This window comes from Lagopus leucura, unplaced genomic scaffold (assembly GCF_019238085.1).
Source record: "Lagopus leucura isolate 7727_CA_CO unplaced genomic scaffold, USGS_WTPT01 Super-Scaffold_100022, whole genome shotgun sequence".
Classification (NCBI taxonomy): Eukaryota; Metazoa; Chordata; class Aves; order Galliformes; family Phasianidae; genus Lagopus; species Lagopus leucura.
Genome location: NW_024962275.1, coordinates 5,745,509 through 5,758,248, shown reverse-complemented (window position 1 = coordinate 5,758,248; position 12,740 = coordinate 5,745,509). Strand labels below are relative to the sequence as shown.

Below are 12,740 nucleotides of genomic sequence, written 5' to 3'. Positions count from 1 at the left end.
TGCTGAACAACCTGGGGCAAGCCCTGCATCTGCTCAAGGCAAAGACAAGCAGGGATCCCCCTACTCCTTCACTTATGCATCCCATGAGCCAGTTTGTAGGAATCTTACCCCCAAACCCTGCCCACCTTCCCAGCACTCGCTGCAATGCATCCCTTCCCAAAACAAATGGCTCCCTGCAGCAGTCAGGTTGGTGCGTCTCTGATCTGGGGCAAGGGAGGAACTCTAGAAAACTTAAAAAATAAAGATAAAAATCTATAATATTTTCTTTGCTCCCAGTGACAAAAAGCATGAGTTACAGCTGACAGAAAAATGGCTTTTCTATCCCACAGGAAGTCCTGGCCTTACTAAAAAGTATATATCTGCTTTGGAAGAGAGGGCAGGAGGAAAACAAATCACTGAAGGTTTTCATGAAGCTGTGAAGAATTTGGGGGGAACAAAATGTCAAACAAACAGCTTTCAGTGGAAAAATCCTCTGAACAAAAAAAGGATCTTTTCCAGAAAGACAGATATTCTGCTGATCTTGACAAAAAGCTCTGAGGGGAAAAAAAAAGAAAAGAAAACACACACCTCCTTTTGAAGGCTTTCAACTCACACTGCTTTGCATCTTTGTGCTTTTCAAGAAAGAACCCTTGCAGCACCTTCCTTGCACACAGTGTGCCCAGAAAAGGGCTCTGGGGACGGCCCTGCCTTGCCATGGAAGTGAGCAGGTGTCAGCAAGGCTGGAAAATAAACAGAAAGCAGCCTTTCCCCTCTGCTTTACCCCCAGGGAAAGGAAGTGCCGATCCTCTGGCTCGCTGATGGACCTCTTGCAGCCATCCTGACTCCCAGCCCACAGGACGGATGCGGGCAGGGTGAGCTCAGCCATAGGACGCAGCACTGGATGTGGTGGCATTCCCAGGGTGATCCCATCCCCACGCAGACCACATCTCACCCTGCAGAGGAGGAAGCTGCAGCTCAGGCAGCAATTAAAGTCATTTTCTTAATACCGAGCAGCACCAACCAACCTGTGACGGGTGACACAAAACACGCATTGCACCCACTCCATTCTGGCTGGTTTCAACCCCATTTAGGTGCCACAGCACCAGGAAAGACGAAGCATCACCTCCAAGGCCACAGTCCTCCCTGAACATCCCCCAAACACGGCCACAAATCCACAGCAGTGCCACCAAGGAAGCACTGAAATGGTGCTAAAACAGAAGCGCTCCACGTGCTGAAGCAGAGCGGCGCTTGGGGAAAGCAGTGAGAGCTGGAGAACCACTGGGGGGCAAAAAAAAAAGCAACAAAACAAACAGTCCATTTCAATATCCTTTTCATAAGCAGTTGAAATGAACCCAGGAACACATCAGAGAATTATCATTTAGCACAGATCAAACAGCAGAACTCGCGCATTAAAAATACATGCGGCATTAATCAGCTACGCAGAGTTATGTGCCATCATTTCCATAAATAATACGGGATCAAAGCAGCCCAAGCAGCTATCAGTTAATATAGGCAGCCAGTCAGTCAAAATACAGTAAAGCTGCCTGAAAAGTGCAGCAGGGTAATTTGCCAGGAATAAAGCAGATCCATCTGAGAAGTGGCACGACCAGTTAAATGGGTGAGGGCATCCCAAAGCCTTAATTACACAGTGATGCCACAGAGCCAACGCAAGGCAATAAAGGGTTAATGCAGCCCCAAAATGAAACAGAAGGAGAAAAAAAATAAATAAATCAAACTTGGGGGATGTTGACGTGAATCTGCCTGGAGGTGAACACCCAAGCAGCAGAAGGAGCACCGACCCAACCAGAAGCACCCCAGTGATGCTCCTGGTGGTGATGGCCACAGCAGAGATGCAGGGTCAGGACATGGGGTTCCCCCAGCCGAGGGGACAGACCCCACCACAGAGCAGGGTTTGAAGTGCAGGCATCCATCACTGCGTGCAGAATGGCCGTGTCATTAAGTCTTTTGCTGAAAGGCTGCAGAGCCATTTAGCCGGCTGGTTTTTAAAGCAGGCGTGCGGAGCAGCGCAAGCTATAAATAGCAGGGATGCTTGCCTTGTCATGTTTCTGCTGGCTTATTTATAACGACATGGGGCGAGTGAATTAAAAATGGTAAAAAGAGCAGCTCGGGCTTCTCCCTGGTTTCAAGGCTGGTCTGCAGTAAGAAGAAAACCTCAGGGGGGTTCGCTTTTTTTCCTTATCCAGGCAAAGAGCGAACAGCCGCCCTTCCCACTGAGGCTCTGAACCGGTTACATTTACAAGGCAAATTTTAATTCATACAGCAGGTGCTCAGCAAATCCTCCTTCAAGCAGCAGAAAACCACACTGAGACTTAGCAGGAATCTGTGCAGCTCTGGGAGCTCTTCATTGACACCTGCTTGGAAACAGGACTCGTGCAGGCGAGGCAAGAAGAGACCCCACATCCATCCTTTTTCCATGGGTGAGTGCTCCAAAGCCTGCTCCGATAGTGATGCTCTGCACGTGACCTGAGCATCCCTTGGGATCTGGAGCCCTCGTGCACAGACAGGAACAAGCAGCATTGCTGACTCTGCTCTCACTATAGGACCTGGACCAGCATCACCAGCCACCAACCTGCAGGGGGATGGGGGCAGAGGTGTCCCTATGAGTCCCCATGCATCCCCAGGAGCAGGCAGGAGGCCTGATCAGCACTGATGGAAAATTTCCTATTGAATAAGGAAAAAACATTCCGCCCTAACAGAGGGATTTATTCTTCATCCAGAATGCCTTGTTCAAAATGCTTCCAGATTGACAGGTTTAACCAAACTGAGACTCTTCCATACAAGCCCTGCTGACTCTGTGAGTGTTTTCCTCCAGCAGCCTTCCCCCAGAGCCCACGCTAGGGATGGAGCAGACGGACATTGCCCACAGGGCAGCACCACGGTGCAGGGCCCTTGAGCTTCATGGGAACACAGCCAGAAGCAATGCAATAACCAGCACGCAGCCACGTTATTTCAGTCTGACCCAACTGAAAGTCAAATTAAATGTGGGGGGGGGAAAGAAAAGAAAAAAAGCAAATAATTTCCTGCAAAGCACAAACCTTGGGTTGCAGGCAGTTTAACGAGTCTGCAGGTGGGGTTCTGCTGGGGTGGTACAAGGCCACAAGAGCTCCCAAGGCTGGGCAGATGGCGAGGCTGCAATCCTCCCCCCAGGCTGTACACCATGTTAACATCCTACCAACCACCCAGCACAGTTCCAGCCCTGGCCCCACCTGCCCTCTACACAAGGCAGCCCCACAGAGCCCAACGCCTGCAGTCCCCAAAAAGAGCTCAGGTCCTCGCTGCAGCCTCATTGAGGAGCCTCAGCTGCAGACTGAGTGCTGCATCCCAGCTTCAGCATCCCGGCAGTTTGGGGTTTATTTTAAGCACTTGTCGGAGGTACAGCAGAAGGAGTTGTCCTGGCCAGATGGCTGCAGGAGAAATCCCTGCTCCGCTCCCAGAACAGGCACAGCTTCAGCCCCAGTGCCAGCAGATGCCTCACACAGCCCATCTCTGCTCTCGGGAGCACCAGGAGCTGCAGCAGCACTCCCTGCCAGCCCGCTGGCATCGGCTGCAAATATTAGAAGCAGCATGATGACTTATCCTGGGTATTTATAGAGCAAAACACTCTGAAATCTCTCCCCTGACTTCAGCAGGCTGGCGTGCCTCCGTTCCTCAGGGACAGGTCCTTCTGTGCTCCTGTGCCCACAGCTCTTTGGGATGGCCCCTGGATGCCCCCAGCATGAGCCTGCCATCATGATAAGCAGCTCACTGCAGCACAGCCCCACTCTTCCATCTCATGCTCGGCATTTCCTACCTGGCAGCTCAGCAGTGCAGTGTCTGTCCCAAAGGAAAAAAAGGCAAACCCTCGCACTGCACAAGGAAGCTAATAAGTGAGACTTTGGGTACTCCATAGGTCTTCCTAAAGCATCCCAATTTTTATAAGCACTGCTAAGCCCAAAAATCTCAAAAATCTTGAGTCAGGACCATTGGCAGCATCTGATTCAAGAGTGACTCAGGCACAACAGCATGGAGGCAGGAGGAAGGCAAGTGAGCCACAGGCAACATCCCTGCATTGTAAGCTCAGGATAAAGCCTCACAGTGTATTCTTCAATTGAAGTTAGGCTCTGCCCTGGCTGCTCCCCTACTCAACCTGAGTAACGTAAGCATCCTCCTTACCACAAGCCTTCATGTCTGTAACTTGATTTTCATGTCCTTAATTAAAATTAAAATGTGCCATCCAGAAGCCAAGCTGTCCCAGTAACTGAGCCACATCCAAACCTCAAACCAGGGAGCTCCTGTCCCACTGGGATCCAGGAGCTGCAGCCTCCCACAGAGCACAGCCCTAGTGCAGCAGCAATGGGCCTGCCTGTTGATGGCCTTGGAGCCTGAAGCAAAGCCCTTTTCCCTACAAAATCACCATTAGGACTGCAGAGGACCCCATAAGACCTCTTCTTGCACATAGGGTACAGGGACCCCACGTGTGCAGCTAGCCCTAAAGCAAAGAAGCATACTTTGTGCTGGTGGCCATGCCCACCCATTTGGCCAGGTCACCCTATGCCACCTCTAACACCAGATCTGCTGGTACTCTGTGCCCAATCTAAGCCCATGGGCTGGAATCCCCCCATGCAATGCAGCTGCACCTTCCACATCTGTGCTGAGAGCATCCCAGCTGTGAGCCGCAGCCAGCAAACCTCACCAGCACCCCAACTCATTGCACCCCAATGGGGTCCGAGACACCTGCACCCTACCTTGCTCCAAGTGCTGCTTTCCCAGAGACACCCTCACGCACAAAGCACCCTGCAGGAAGGAGCAGACAGAAGGGTTTTGTTCTCCATGCAAGAGCAGCCTAAACGGGGCTGTGCTGACTGCATGCACCCAGCCAAGAAATCCCTGCAGTGTGAAGCCACCCCAGCCCTGAGCACACAGGGAGCACAGGGTGCTGTGTGGATAAGGCAGGGCACGCTTCTAAGCCCATCTCCACAAACAGGAGGATTAACAATTTGCTTCCCTTAAAAAGAAAATCCAGGATTTTAACAGGATTGGAAAGAAAAATAAATACTGTGAAACTAGGAAAGGGAGAAGAAGAACAAACCAAGCAGAGGCTGGAGGGCTTCTGAAATCAAAATGAGAACAACACACTGAAGTCAGGATTTCAGTCTTGGTAGCGTTGAGAAGACTCACACACCAGTTCCTTATCAGGAATAATGCTATCAGCATTAAAGGAATTCCTTCTGATGCCTGGGAGAAGAGGCCCACTTGTTTCATATAATGGATAGAAAGCATTAATTCCCTACTCGGGGCTGAAGAAACAGCACTGAAGGCACTGAAGCCAAGAAAAAAGGCAACTGACCCCATGGATCCCATTGCCCTCACCAACCCTTCAGCTCCATGTGAGCTGGGAAACCCTCCAGCAGGTGCATCAGGCATGGCCAAGCCCAGAGAGCAGCCCCACATCACCAGGCCCCCAAAACAGCCCTGACACATCACAGCCCCCACTAAGACCAACAGCTAACGAACCACAATGAGCCCAACGAACTGACTCTTCAGAAAGGCATCGCGGGTCCACGTGCTCCCACTCCACACACACTAAAGGGCGGAGAGCAAGAGGAGATCAGTGTCTGCCGCCAGCAACCCCTGGGCACAGCACGAGCATCTCAGTGCCACCTCAGTGCCCATCCCCACAGAGCCATGCTGGCAGAGGAGCCGGCCCAAGGATAGGCAGAGCAGCGGGCAGGGAAGGCTGGCACGCTGCTGGGCTCCTGCCGGTCCCGCCTCAGACGTGGCAGCACCGCGGGATTTTGCTCTCAGGGACCCCAAACCCTCCTCCCGCTGTCAGCAGCTCCCCATCTCCACCCCTTCTATCTCCTGGAGAAAATAAAGACCCGAACCGCGATACAAAGAAGAGAATCACCGAGGGCCGCACTTGGGAGCAGCCGCAGCCGTAACGCCAGGAGCGCCGGTCGGTGCCATCGTTCAGCCGCGGGGCTCCGCAGCAGCGCAGAGCGGTCGCTCCGCCACGGGCGGCTCTCAGCAACCCCGGCAAGGAGCAAAAAATACCACCGTTACAGAAATAAAGCAAGCAAAGGAAGGAAGCAGCGCTCCGGCCCCGCTCCCCGCCCGCCGGGCACAAAGGAACCCCGGTACCTCGCGGCGCTCACCTGCGGGGCCCGCGGTCGCCGCCTCCTCCTCCTCCGCTTCCTCCCGGGGAGGCTCCGGGGGCAGCGGTGCGGGGCCGGGCCGGGCCGTGGGGCCGCGGGGCCGCGCGGTGGGTGCCGGGCTGCTGTCGGCGGGGCCGCCGCTGCCGCTGCCGGGCTCGGGGGGCGGCGCGGAGCCGGGGAGGGGCAGCCCGGCAGCGGCGGCCAGCAGGGCGGCGAGACAGAACAGGGCGAGCCCGGGCGCGGTCCGAGCCCGGCGCCTCATGGTGCGGGGCGGCGCTCCGCCATTCACTCCTCCATCCCGTCGCTCCCTCGTTCGGCGGCTCGTTCGGCGGCTCGCTCGCCGGGAGGCGGCGGCGGCGGCTCCCGCCCGCCTCAGCCGGCCATGCCGCTCCGCTGCCCAGCGCCCGCAGGCGGCACCCGGCGCGCCCCGGCCCCGCTGACAGCGCCGCGCCCTCTCCGCCCCGCCCCGCTCGGCCGCAGCCAATCACCGCGGCGCCCGCCGCACGTGACGCTAACTTTGGGACGCGCCCCGTGCCGCTCAGCCAATCCGAGGGCGGAGGGGGCGGGGAGAGGGGCGGGGCCAAGCGGCGAGGCCTCGGCGGTGCGGCATTGTGCGGAGCGCCCCGCCCCCAGCAGCGCCGCCCGCCTCGCGCTGCCGGCTGGGCTTCATTATGCTGCGTTACACCTCTGCTGTGTGCCTATGGCTTTGTATTTTCTTTTAAATATATTTTACGTGTTTATGCTTTGCCTACTTACAGGTATCTCTTTTTTTTTTTAATAAATAAGTACAGAATTATATCTTTGGGCGGTTTTTTAATTTTTTTTTATTTTTGGTGTTTTTATATTTTATTTTCTTTCAGCATCATAGATCTTTTTTCTACATTTCACTCTTCTACATTTCATATTACAGCATTTTACATTATGGCACGTTTTTAACGTTATTTATATTTATCTATACATATATATGTCTGTTATTGTTCATATTTCTACCTCTTTCATTCAAACGAATGAATCCTCCATCCCACCCCACCCAGCAGTGATGAAGGCTGTCCCCGTGGCCCCCTCCCACCGTTCCATGTTCCCACCTTGCACACAGCTCCCTGTGCTCCCCACCCACACAGGGACAGCTGTGGGATAACAAAGCTGTGGATCCCTGCGCTCCCACCAGCTCTGTGCACCAGGAGTGACTTTGCCCCACCATGGAAGTGTGGTGATACAAATGTTAATTATTAACGTGGGGCACATGGGTGCACTGTGAGCTGCACTGTCAGGATCCATTGGAGCTGTGCAATAGGACTGTGGTCATCAGCACTACTGCACATGGCTGCTAATGGTGCTGTAACAGCTTGCAGGGCTGGACAGGACCAGAGAGCAGCCACTGCTCTGCATCCCTCAGCGTCCTTTGCATTGGAATGGTGTTAGTTGGAAGGTACAGAGATCACCCAACTCCAGTCCTCCAGCTGCAGGCATCCCCATGCATGGGGCACCTCACGTGGTGCAAACAGAATCATAGAATTATAGAATGACCTGGGTTGAAAAGGACAACAATCATCATCTAATTTCAACCCCCTGCTGTGTGCAGGTCGCCAACCACCAGACCAGCTGCCCAGAGCCACATCCAGCCTGGCCTTGAATGCCTGCAGGGATGGGGCATCCACAGCCTCCTTGGGCAACCTGTTCCAGTGTGTCACCACCCTTTGTGCGTCACCCTTTGTGACAGACAGGTGTTGGCCTTGCATCTCTTTCGTACAGGAGGTGACAAACACCGCCCTGGGATCAGGCAGCCCCACCTTCACTGCTGATCCAGGCTGTGAGTCCTTCCCTAACACCACCTTTCAGGTTTGTCTGCAAGGGCAACACGTCTGCCGCGGGTGAATTGCTGCTCAGTAATTCCCCGCTCTTCCCCCATATCCACTCCCTTTTCAGAAATGAATGGGCTTTTTTTCAGGCCTGATAATATAATTATTATCCCCCACCAGCTATGCCGTGCCATTTCCCTCGGGGCAAACCTGATGGATTTGTGTGCCCGAGTTCTGAAAGCATCCTCTGAGCTCAGCATCGCAGCTCTGCAGCTCCCACCTCCCAGCACAGCGTTGCTCATCTGTGCTCCAAAACGCTTCTCCTATATAGGAGAAGCCCTTAGATGCTATCAAGGGCTGCAAGAAGGAATCGCCTCAGCGCTATTCGTGGCTCAGAGCCCCGGCGCTGCTCCCACCGCCCGCTGATCTCCACCAGCGCTGCGCTGCCCGAGGCGCTCCCCAAGGCCGGCCGGGCCGGGCAGCAGAGCTCGCCGCTCCCCCTGGTGCTTTCAGTGAGGGTTGCAAGCGCTGCACGCAGCCCCGAGTTCGAAGCAGACCGAAATGGAGCTCATCGACACCCAGCGGTGCTCCGCGCGGCGTTCGGTGGGGCACAACCTCCTTTCTGCGTTCGGTCTGCAACCAGAAAGTGAGAACGGTGCGTCCTCGGGACCGAGCTCAGGTTTGGAGGATATCAGCATCCCCCTGGGGTTGTTCTTATTCCATCGCATCAGCAAGATTTCCTTCCCCGCTGGAAAGTTTCCAGGAGCTGTTTAACAACCGGTGTTCTCTGACCTATTTGCAAGCCCCAAGCCTCTCCTCACCACCCACAGCTGGAAAGCTTTGATAATTCAATGAGATGTTAATTCTGATACCCACAAGGACTCAAGATACAAAACCTCTTTTTCTAAATTATCATTAATTGCAATGCAGGAGTAACGAGATTTCCCCGCTGCCTCCATTTCCAAAGCAGCATTGTACTGCACTGCTCCCATTGGGCCTAAGTGCTGCCTGGGCAGGCAGCTCCCCAACATGCACACGACCACTGCAGGGACCAGCAGGACCCATCCTGCCCTCCATCCTGCCAGCAGAGCCACGGAGGGACAGCAGCACATTCCCTACACTGCTCTTTCTGGGTGAACTGTTTCATTATTCCACATGCAAACTGACCATCTTTTAAATCATCCAACAATCTGATGAGGGGACGTCAGGTTCCCCAGAGCCTCTGGAAGGAGTGCATCACAGCACAGTGTTAATAAGCAGCTGCTCAGATGCTGATCCTAACCAGGAACCAGCTGAAAACATAAAGCAAAAGCAGCGGCTTTATCGTCACTGCTGCAGCCAGCACTGTGTGTATGTAACAGCATGGGTGTCGGGAAGAAACTCATTCCAAAAAATACCTCTGTTCTCATGACCAAGCTTAATGTTAGCAACAAGAGAACAACACAGCACACGTGTTCCCTGCATGCTTCAGAAATCAAACACCATCGTTGTTCTGTCCCACAGCTGGCACCTCTCTTGCCACTTCCCAGCTAAGTGCATCCCCCCCAGGCAAACCCCAACCTGGGTACCAGCAGAGCCAGCACAGCTCTGTGTTCAGGTGAAATAAAGGCAGGAGTTGCTGGTGGCAGTGGGTGGGATGTGGTAGCAATCCTTGTGGGTCCCAGCTGTGCGCGCAACAGTGCCTTGACTTTGGGTACATCAAGGTCATGCACATGGAAAGCTAAGCTCTTTTTCACATCAAAAGTGGAAAAAGACTGAATAAATTTGAGTGCCACAAACATTTCTCGCTGCTCGCTGGGAGGTTGGGTTGGAACAGCTCTGTACTGCTGACTCAGATTGCTCAGAATCTGGAATTTGTGTTCCGAGGGCAACTGATGCCACTTTGTTTTGTGCTTCCACCTCCAAATCCACCCAAAATCTCCCACAGAATGAAAACTTTCAGAGCTCTGGATGGAGGTGACCGTGCTTGCCATGATGCAGCCCCATATAGTGGGAAGCACTGTGAGTTCCCATGCACACACCATATCTCACACCCAAATATTTCCCCTCACCTCCAGCTCTTCCCACCACACCCCAGGGATGTGCACTCCTGATGTGCAGAAGCACCTCCCCATGCTGCTCTACGTGCCCTGATTCACACTGTGGGGCACAGAGAGGAGCAGCCCTGGCACTGGTTGGGAAGCACAGAGCATCACTGACAGCGGGGTGGAAGAGTTTCCCTACTGCACATCCACAGAAGGGAGCAGCAAATCCTCCCCTTGTTTGATGGCGGATCGTGCATGCAAGTCCTCGAATGAGAGATGCTGAGCTACCGGGGATTATGCATCTCCTTTGAAAAAGGGCTTTTCTTCGAGATCCCTGCAGCAAATCTCCTGCTCTTACCCACCCTGAAGCACTGGTAACACTCTCTATCTCTGCAACTTTCTGCCACAGACACGCGTTTTGCCTTTCATTCCAAGGCTGGGGATTGTCACCGAATGCTGAAAGCGCATTAGTGCCTGGGATGCAGGGCAGGCTTCGGTGGGGCCGCCCGAGTGAAACAAAGCTTTCTGTGTCTGACTGTTTTTCCACGTGTGCCTGTGGTAATGGAGCCCTGTAGGCCTGTATGGAGCCTGGGGCTCCTTCTGACCAAGGGGAGCTGCAGCATCACACCGTCCCAATGGCACTGCAAGGCAGGGAGTCCCTGCAACCCTTAACCCAGCAATGCCCACATGGGGCATCTATCCACCACTGTGCACCAGCTGGCTGCCTTCACCAATGTACAGCTTCCATCAAAGCCCCCAGGTTTTGTTTCAAGACCCCAAAGCTGAAAAAAAAAAAAAAAAAAAAAAAAAAAGCACCACTTCCCTTTGGATTTGCTCCAAAACATTACACCTGGTTTTGTTCTCTTTTTAACAGTGAAGGTGATTTATTTCCAGTTTGACTCTGTCTGGCCCTCACTTCCAGCCTCCCATTTGTGTTTTCCCCCTGCTAGACTACAGGCCCTGCAGCACCCAGCCTGCTCCTCCATCAGGTATTTATATGCTGTCGTCGGGTCACCTCTCAACCTCTTGTTTTAATCACACAAACAGATGGAGCTCTGTAAGTTCTCCCCATCCACAGCTGCTTCTCCAGCCCTTCCATCATTTCCGCAGCTCTTTTCAACGGTCTCCACCACCCTCTGTTAAACACAGACACCTGAATTGGTTGCAAAATTCCCAAATCAGTCTCTCCAGGCCCATAAAAGACAAAGTCCTTTCCCAGCTCCTGTGCACCATTTCCCCTCTCACACACCCAACAATGAAATTCAGTCTTCTGGCTGAAGCTCCATCCATCACCAGGAAGATCCTGCAGAAATGCTGCTTCTGCTTCACTACAGCCCATTGGGGCTTCATAGAGAAAAGCCAGCCTAAATTACCTCCCTCAGTCCATTGCCTTGCCCTATAACCCCAGTGCTTCCTCTATAGGAAATGCTGCTTTTATGCGAGGAAGGTTCCCAGCTGGGATGTTTTCTGCTGGGAAATGGCTGAATTCTCTGCAGACGATGTGATGGGGTGGGGGGTTGGCAGCTGGTGGCTGCAGCACTGCAGTGTTGCTCCATCCACTGCAGGCACATTGCACATCACACCCTCCTGAGCCCCATGTGCAGCACAGCATCCCCCAAACCGTGGGGTCTGGCTCAGCATTGTTGCAAGGATAAAGGATTGACTGCACAAAGAAACCCTCTAAAAATGCAGAAGAGAGACAAAAATTGCTCCATTGTGGATAATAATCCCCAGGGATAACAGCATGGGGTGCTCAGTGCCCCTCAGAGCCTTCCACTGAAGACAACAGTAACTTGTGTTGTTGACTCCCCCCATCCCCTCCAGGCTCTGCTGAAGAAGAAATCTGTAATATGAAGCTTGCTTTTTCCTCCCATTGCCTTGGCAACGTGTTTCCTCATTGTGTCCATCACCTCAATAAAACACATATCAGTGTGGGGAAGGAAAGAGAACCCTGGAAGCCCCCTAAATCCCCAGCTGCAGGCTCAGCTCCAGGCTCAGCACCATGGTATTGTGCAAAGGGAGCCAAAAAGGCAGCAATTTTTCTTTGCTTTAGTGAAGTATCAGTACCAGCAAAGGTAGGAGGATTTATGGAGTGGAAATTGGGCTGACCACAACCAAACAAAGCCTTTGTTGACTTGGAGGTGAGGGAAGGTGTTGAATTCAAAGGCTGTACGTTGGCTGGCTGCATACCTGAGCTCTGCATTCAGCCAGAAGGCCATGCAGGTGTTTCACGCTGCCTGACGTGCTCAGGAAGCTGTGAAGCAGAGGCCATCCTCCAAATCAGCAGCACACCCCTTTCCTTGTCCCCAGGAAAAGAAAACAAACCATCGTGCAAACCAAGAAAACAAGAGCTGAATGGCAGCTCTGGGTCTGTGGGCAGAGACCTCAAATCCCCTGCACACCACCCCGTGTATCAACCCGTGCACCAGCTGTGCATCACCCCTCATCACCTGTGCACCGTGGGTAACACGGGCAGGATGGGCAGCACTGCACAGATCTTTGCTCAGTGACTCCAGCACCAACTTGGGAAGAATTCCCTCAGCCAGGAGAAGTAACATGAAGTGGGCTCCCCGCAATGTGCAGCTCCTCTTTTGGCACGGCTGTGCCTATGTGAGGAATATCCATGGTGATGTGCCCACAGCATCTTGCCTGCAAAGAGCAGAAGCACAGCTCTCATCTAAACGGGGGCTTGGAAAAGCAAAGGGATGGAGCTCTTGTTCTGTTGGCAGATGGGAGCGTGTGGCAATGGAGCCACTTAAAGACTGCATCCATTCCAACATCAC

The 12,740-nt window shown here is 53.3% G+C and overlaps 1 protein-coding gene across 1 annotated transcript in view; it reads right to left on the bottom strand.

The window, feature by feature from the left end:
• MEGF9 (multiple EGF like domains 9) overlaps positions 1 to 6,396 on the bottom strand; it is a 37,076-nt gene extending 30,680 nt beyond the window's left edge. Inside the window, exon 1 of the mRNA XM_042879256.1 lies at positions 6,135 to 6,396. Within this exon, the coding sequence (XP_042735190.1) occupies positions 6,135 to 6,396 (262 nt within the window). The remainder of the gene's footprint in view (positions 1 to 6,134) is intronic.
• Positions 6,397 to 12,740: the final 6,344 nt, after the last annotated feature.